Source organism: Medicago truncatula, chromosome 4 (assembly GCF_003473485.1).
Source record: "Medicago truncatula cultivar Jemalong A17 chromosome 4, MtrunA17r5.0-ANR, whole genome shotgun sequence".
Classification (NCBI taxonomy): domain Eukaryota; kingdom Viridiplantae; phylum Streptophyta; class Magnoliopsida; order Fabales; family Fabaceae; genus Medicago; species Medicago truncatula.
In genome coordinates, this window is record NC_053045.1 from 11,967,945 (window position 1) to 11,976,560 (window position 8,616).

General features: G+C 35.3%; 1 protein-coding gene and 1 non-coding gene across 2 annotated transcripts; both read left to right on the forward strand.

Moving 5' to 3' along the window:
* On the forward strand, positions 1 to 107 carry LOC120580380 (small nucleolar RNA R71). Its single transcript, XR_005646104.1, has one exon. It is a non-coding gene; the product is annotated as a small nucleolar RNA R71 (small nucleolar RNA).
* Positions 108 to 6,700: 6,593 nt separating this feature from the next.
* LOC25491779 (isoflavone 4'-O-methyltransferase) lies at positions 6,701 to 8,182 on the forward strand. Its single transcript, XM_013599801.3, has 2 exons — positions 6,701 to 7,498; positions 7,763 to 8,182. The coding sequence occupies exons 1-2, from the start codon at positions 6,710 to 6,712 to the stop codon at positions 8,063 to 8,065; spliced, it is 1,092 nt and encodes a 363-aa protein (XP_013455255.2). The 5' UTR covers positions 6,701 to 6,709; the 3' UTR covers positions 8,066 to 8,182.
* The last annotated feature ends 434 nt before the right edge of the window (positions 8,183 to 8,616 follow it).

Sequence of the window (8,616 nt, forward strand, 5' to 3'; positions counted from 1 at the left end):
AAACCATGATGGGGGCAAAGCCTAAGCATTTCTTTGAAACGTTTCCACGCATCGTAAAGATATTCACCATCTTTTTGAGTGAATTGTGTGATTTGACTCCTCAATTGAGCAGTTTTACTATGGGGAAAGAAGTGGGAAAGAAATGCCTTCCTCATTTGGTTCCATGAAGTGATAGAACCAATTTGCAATGAATGAAACCAAGCACTAGCTCTATCCCTCAAAGAGAAAGGAAAGAGGTGCAGCCTTACGGCCTCTTGGTTTGCCTTCAAAGTTCCATTGAGTCTTAAAAAAATTGAAACATGAAGATTCGGATCCTCAGTGGGTGATCCGAAAAATTGATTTTGCTGCACTAGGTAAATAAGTGCAGGCTTGATTTCAAATTTACTACCCTCAACCGTTGGATACACAATAGCATCGTACGGCTCATCTGAAGATGTGATTGCATACTCTTTGAGAGCACGTTTCTCATCCATATCGTTATTATCTTCTTTGAGCCATGTCTGAAATCAAAACGGTTAAAGATAGAAAATAAAAAATAAAATAAAATAAGGAGAAAGGGAGGAAGAGAGAGAGAGATTTTATATATAAATAAATAAAAAATAAAAAGATAAGAAAAAGAAATAATATATATATATATATATATATATATATATATATATATATATTTAGACTAACCACTATTGAAAAGTTAATCAAATTACAATAACTCCCCGGCAGCGACGCCAAAAACTTGATGGGATAAAACCACAAGTGCACGGTCTTACCGAAGTAGTAAAAATAGAGTATCGTTCCGACAGAGAGTTAGGAATTCAATTGACTTTAAATAATAATTAGACTGAAGGTAGAAAAGTTTGTATTTTTAATTAAAAGAAAAGATAAAAGCCTTGGAATTATTGGTTCAACCTAATGACAAGTCCTTCACAAACCAAACTATTAAACTTATAACCTTATGTTAGACCTAATTTCTCAAGACAGTTTCTCTTTTGTTCCTCTAGCAACCAAGCCTATTTCGCTGACTTAATTACTATTAGATTTTGGTTCCTCTAACAACCAAGCTTATTTCGCTGACTTGATCATTATTAGTTCCCTTGAAGATCGAAACTATATGTCTCAAAGATTGTAAAGACTATTTCGCTGCCTTTATAATCTTTGTCTAAATTCACTTGTTCGAATATCAAAGCTCCACTTTTGTTTTATGAATTGATATTTGAGATGATGGATAACAGTTATCAAACCCTCCACTTTCGTTTCCACAGTTTGATAATGGTTGATCCATGTTAAAGCGGTGAATTTAGATAAGGAATTAGGGTTACATAAGATTAAGGTTTAAAGCTTGGTTTGATTAGGATTATGTCATTAGACTTATCCAACAATCCCAAGACAAGAGAAGTCTACTCACTAATGTTCATTGTAGACAAGGAGAAGAAGAGAGAAAGCATAAAAGTAAATAACAAGAAAGTAAATGAACTTTTATTAGAAAGACAATTGTCACATATTGCATTCCAAGAAAAGATGAATGTTTGTGATGGCTAGCTACTCTATTTATAGTTTACATCCGACTTAAAATCTAAGCAATCACTAGAATGTTCCACAAGTAAATTAAAACAGAGTAGCTTAAAATCTAAGCAAAAGTAGCAAAAGTAGTTCTGGAGTGTGGCACGGCCGTGCCAAGCCTAGCACGGGCCGTGCCAAGTTTCTGACTTGAGGGAGATATATTTTTGTCTCAGAATCTTCGTATTTTTGTACCAAATCAGTTCCAAAACTCCTTTCTTTTGCTCCAAGACTCAATCCATCAAATATTCGTTCCTGAAATATAACAATATGCAATTGTAGTAAAATAGTTTAAAAAAGGAAATAATATTAATATAAAATAAACTTAAATCTAATTAAAACTAAACTAAATAACATATTAAAATAGATAATAAATGACTCATCAACGACGTTATGTCGAAAGATAGAGAAGAATTGCTTGAGTGAGCACGTCGTCAAGCAAATAAGGCGGAATTTACAATTGTTACACAAAGATCAAGCTTGATCAATCCAATGTTCCGCCTAGTGTGTTAAAGGAGTGGAGCTCACAAAGTGCCGAAAAAAAAAACCGAAGCATGCGAGAACGGGCTCAAGAAAATGTGGGTGCTTGTTCATGATTAGTGGATATCAAAGTAAGCAAACAAAGGAATGAGTATTGAACATTCTTAATGGAGTTCACACCCATGCGATGGAGCCGGCTTTAGAAGGACACATTCCTGCCGGTAGATTAAAGGATGACGACAAGAAGATTGTACGTGACTTGACCAAGAGCAAGATGCTTCCAAGAAATATTTTGATACATTTGAAGAACAAAAGACCACATTGCATGATAAATGTGAAGCAAGTAAACAATGAACGTCAACAAATATGGAAGACAAATAGAGGTGACAAGAAGCCGTTGCAATATCTAATCTCGAAGTTGGAAGAGCACAACTATACTTATTACTCAAGAACACAAAGAGAAAGTACTACAATCGAAGATATCTTTTGGGCTCATCAAACATCCGTTAAGTTGTTTAACAATTTTCCAACGGTTTTGGTTATGGACTCCACCTACAAAACCAACATGTACAAGATGCCAATGTTTGAGGTAGTTGGGGTCACTTCGACCGATTTGACATATTCGGTTGGGTTTGAATTTGTGACACATGAGAAAGAGGAATACTTTGTTTGGGTTTTAAAAATGTTGTGTAAACTTCTTACGTCAAAGATGAATATGCCTAAGGTGATTGTGACCAACATGGATATGTCCTTGATGAAAGTGGTTGCAAATGTTTTTCCCGAAAGTTATGCAATGAATTGTTACTTTCATGTGCAAGCAAATGTTAAACAAAGGTCCATCTTAGATTGTAAATATTCTTTGGGAAAAAACGATGGGAAAGAGGTGAAATCTCACGATGTTGTGAAGAAGATAATGAGGGCATGGAAAGCTATGGTTGAATCGCCCACTCAAGAGTTATATGAAAATGCATTAGTGGAGTTCCAAGATTCATGTAGCGATTTCCCACTTTTCAAAAATTATGCCATGTGTGGGTCGAATCAGCTCATGCTTTATTGAAGAAATATTTGGACAATAGTGTGGGTGATTTGGGTACTTGTTTGGGAGAAAATACATGACATGCTGTTGCTTCAGTTCACTGCGATACAAACAACCGTTGGTCAGAGCGTTAGCATGTTGGAACATAGATTCAAAGATGTCATTTTGTACTCCAGCTTAGGTGGTCATGTGTCTAGATATGCTTTGGAAAACATTTCTTTGGAAGAGACACGTTGTAGGGAAACATTGTGCATGGACAATGACATTTGTGGCTGTGTTCAAAGGACATCTTACGGACTACCATGTGCATGCGAAATTGCTACTAAACTCTTTGAAGAGAAGCTAATTTTATTGGATGAGATACACCACCATTGGCATAGGTTACGTATGGGCGAAGAAAGTAACGAAGTTGGTTTTTGTGTCGAAGTTGAGTTGAAGGCTATTGTAGAACGTCTCAAGAAACTCCCTTTCCTAATGAAGCTTGAAGTCAAAGAGGGTTTGTGGCAGTTGCCATTTCCTGAAACCATCATGATGCCTCCACCACCATGAAAAGTACCAACCAAGGGAGCTAAGAAAAAAGTGGACATTGCAAGGTCTAAAGGAAAAATTACATCGACTAGTCGGATCCCTTTTTCGTGGGAGGTTGTTGATTCCCAAAATCCGGATAGTCAACCGTCACCATCACCAACAACATCATCATATAAAAGAAAAGGAGGTGCTCGTCTTGGTAAAACATCACTTAACCCACTTCTACCACCTTCTCGGTATCCAAAGCCTAAGGCTATCCCGGTTATGAGGCCTATTGATTATATGCCACGCTTCATGCTTCCATTTATTGAAAAAGTGGTGGATGTTATCGGCGATTGATGATGAGATAAAACCGCAAGTGCACGGTCTTCCGAAGTAGTATGAAAAGAGTATCGTTCCGACAGGGAGTAGTTTAATTCAATTAACCTTTGGAAATAATTAGAAGAGAAAAGAATTGTAAGTTGGGGGTTTCAAACGATTGAAAATTAATAATATAAAAGGAGCCTTGGGATCGTTGGTTTCATCTAAATAACAAGTCCTTCTCAAACCAAAACTATAAGCTTATAATGTTATGTTAGACCTAATTTCTCAAGACAGTTTCTCTTATGTTCCTCTCTTAACCAAGCCTATTTCGCTGACTTGATTACTATTAGATTTTGGTTCCTCTAACAACCAAGCCTATTTCGCTGACTTGATTGTTATTAGTTCCCTTGAAGATCGAAACTATATGTCTCAAAGATTGCAAAGACTATTTCGCTGCCTTTGCAATCCTTGTCTAAATCCACTTGTTTGAATATCAAAGCTCCACTTTCGTTTTATGAATTGATATTTGGAATAATGGATAAACAATTATCAAACCCTCCACTTTCGTTTCCACAATTTGATAATGGTTGATCGATGTTTAAGCGGTGAATTTAGATAAGAAATTAGGGTTACATAAGATTAAGGCTTAGAGCTTGGCTTGATTAGGATTATGTCATTTAGACTTATCCAACAATCCCAAGACAAGGAGATGTCTACTCACTCATGTTCATCGTAGACATGGGGGAGAAGAGAGAAAACATAAAGGTAAATGACAAGAAAATAAAGGAAAATAAAAGAACTTTAATTAGAAAAGCAATTGTCACTTATTGTATTCCAAGTAAAGATGAATATTTGTGATGGATGGCTACTCTATTTATAGCATTCTTTCGACTTAAAATCTAAGCAATTACATTCGGGCTAAAAATAGAGTAGCTTAAAATCTAAGCAAAAAGCAGTAAAAGACACTCTGGAGGGTGGCACGGCCGTGCCACTGCTAGCACGGGCCGTGCCACTGCTAGCACGGGCCGTGCCAAGCTTCTGACTTAGGGGAGACATATTTTTGTCTCTCAATCTTCATATTTTCGCATCCAATCAGCTCCAAGTCCCTTTCTTTTGCTCCAAGACTCAATCCATCCAATATTCATTCCTGAAATAAAATAAAATGCAATTTAAAGTAAACTATCCTAAAAAGGAAATAATGCTAATATAAAATAAAATAAAATCTAATTAAAACTAAATTAAAAAGCATATAAAAGTAAGCAATAAATGACTCATCAATGGACATTGTGGATTCCGGGCTATAGTCGAGTTCATGGGCTTGCCCGAACTAAATCATATCATGATTCGTACACTTCTTATTCAAGAGTTGAAAGATCATAGAGATGATTATGTTAGTATTTGCGGGTGAGGATCATTATAACTACATTTTAAATGGTTTACATCCTCCCACAAATACAAAAAGTTGTGCACATCTTATTGATAAGTGTTTGACTTTTCCGGACATGGGACACATTGTTGCTAATTATTAAAAAAGGTGTGTGGTCGTGTTGACAAATCTTGAAGTTGGAAACTTAGAATCTCTTTTCCCACTAAGAGGGCCATCACCGTCGGGTAAGCAAAATACTCCCATCATGTGCCTTGGGGCAATTCCGAATCATTTCGTGCTTATTTATTTGAAAAATGGTTTTCCTACCTCCATCATCTACGGAGTGGCACAATCACAAGAAAGAAGATGTCGTGATTTGGGAAGATGAGTATTTGGATCAACATGAGCTGTTTCGTAAGCTCATGGCTATTGAAAGTGGAAACAAACCGCCGAAACCACAAAAGGAGTCAAACAAAGCGGCGCCTATTTTGTTGGACACTCCCGAAAAACCAAAGCAACAATTTGAAGTTATTGCGGAAGATGAGGAAGATTCTAATTCACTTGATCTTCCCCAATCACTCTGTCTTTAATGAGTGATTTTTTTGTCGGTGTTAGTCCTTTTTTTTGGTAGAAATTACACCGACGTATATTTTGGGTCGAAATTGTGACACCAATTTTTTGTGGCCAATATATAATTAACATTATGTAATTTATATTGATATATATGATAATATGACTTTTATGTGGTGAAACTAATGCGATACTTATTTATTCGTTATTAATGTTTACGCATTTGATTTATTCGTTATTACATTTCATATAATTTTGTTCTAATCTATGATTCTTTTCTTAAAGCTTTTGTCAAGTGAAACATGTCCAAGGTTGCAAAAATTGAAGGCCGTGTTAGGTACTCCGCTTTTAAAAAGACAATTAAGGTTATGATAACGCCGACGAACTCTCTTGATGATTTGAAGGCACAACTTAACACTTATTTTGAGCATCTTGGTGAAAATCAATATACACGTCACTTGTTTGGTCAAATGTCATGCATAGACCTAGGAGAAGATAGAGATGAATACGCATGGAAAACGGCAAGCTATATGCCTTGACTTATTAAAGACAATAGCGACGTCGGATTTATGTTTTGAAATATGGTGGAAAATAATATATTATATATGTATGTTCGTTCCATATGCAATTGTGATGAATGTAAGTATGGATTTAATATAATGATGTGTAATGGCTGGACGCCAGCAATATCAACTTTCGAGTCAAAATGTGTGTTCAAACAATAACAAACATGGTAAGAATATGCCAAAATGAAATTATGCCTAAATTAAGTAAAACACGTGCATTAGGTATATTGTATAAAATAAAATAAAAAGCATGGGAAAAAGGCTATATATACTCTTGTATTCTGTTCAATATACATCACCCCCAAAAAAATGGATTTCAGTAGCAATGGCAGTGAAGAAAATCAACTGTATCACGCTCAAATCCATCTGTACAAACATATATACGGCTTTATAAATTCCATGGCACTCAAATCAGCCGTGGAACTAGGCATAGCAGATGCAATCCAAAACCATGGAAAACCAATGACTCTTACTGAATTAGCTTCATCTTTGAAACTCCACCCTTCTAAAGTTAGTGTCCTTTATCGTCTCTTGCGCTTGCTAACACACAATGGTTTCTTTGCGAAAACAACACTGATGAGTGGCAAAGAAGGAGAAGAAGAAACAATATATTCTCTCACTCCTCCTTCAATGCTTCTCATAAGTGGCAAATCAACATGTTTGTCACCATTTGTTACCGGAACGGTTCATCCATGTCGTCTGAACATATGGTACTCCTCTACGAAATGGCTCACTGAGGAGAAGGAACTCAGTCTCTTTGAGAGCGCAAGAGGAGAGACATTTTGGGACTATCTTAACAAAGATACTGAATCTGATGAACTGAGTATGTTTCAAGAGGCTATGGCTGCTGATTCTCAAATCTTCAACCTTGCTCTAAAAGAGTGCAATCATGTGTTTGAAGGTTTGAGGTCTATAGTTGATGTTGGAGGTGGAAGAGGAGGTTTCACAAAACTCATCCATGAAGCTTTTCCTGACCTCAAATGCACAGTATTTGATCAACCACAGGTTGTGGCCAATTTATCTGGAGATGAAAATTTGAAATTTGTTGGTGGAGATATGTTCGAATCTATCCCTTCTGCAGATGCTGTTTTACTTAAGGTATGTTCACCAAATGTTAATCATATTTTTGGTGCATAACATTTTATCAAATATTCTTCAATCATAATGTTTGATGTATTGTTTCGTTTGACTTCATCAACAAAATATGTCTAACCTCCAGTGGGGTATGTGTCACTAAACTACCTTTAAAATACCAAATAAATAAAGCTTCTTATATATAGTCTTAAACTACAAGATTTGCCAAAGCTTGATATTTTGTTTCTTTACAAATTAAACAAATAAAATCTTAATTATTTTTTGCAGTGGATTCTGCATGATTGGAATGATGATCTCTCTTTAAAGATATTGAAGAACTGCAAAACAGCTATTTCAGGAAAAGGGAAAACGGGAAAGGTGATAATCATTGACATATCAATTGATGAAACAAGTGACAATCATGAAACAAATGAGTTGAAATTGGACTTTGACTTCATGATGATGACTTTGTTAAATGGAAAAGAAAGAGAGAAGAAAGAATGGGAGAAACTCATATTCGACGCAGGTTTCAGCAGCTATAAGATTACACCTATATGCGGTTTCAAGTCTCTCATCGAAGTATATCCATAATTTTAAGTTATGCAACTAAATAATTTAAATTAAGGCATTATGTAATCCTTCGACTCGATATTTATTGAAAATATGTTAATCGCAAAGCTAATCGAGTGGCTGATACACTACAAAAAATATACAATTTGCTACGCCAGATTATGTAGTTAATCGTAGCTAATTTCTAGTAAAGGAAATTGACTAGAGATATGATACAAAATAACTATTGAATTGGCCGTATCTGGATTGAGACAAATTTGTAGAGATAAAATTCTTAACAAATCGTAGCTATTAGAAAACAATTCCTAGCAAAATTTTAGTTAATCTATAGCAAACAAGTCTTCAAAATATATTTTCAGTAGCAACATGACTATTATAGTAGCAATTTCCCCAAAAATTCACAGTAACATAACTAAGACTTACCACAGCCATTTCGCAGCAAATCTGTAGCTAAAAACTTTACAAATTATCTAAGACTAGATACTAGCAATTAGGAGGTTTTAACCTTTTTTCTTAGTGAATTTTTCAATTATTATTGAAGAAATTAATATCTTATAAGCACTACCAATCAA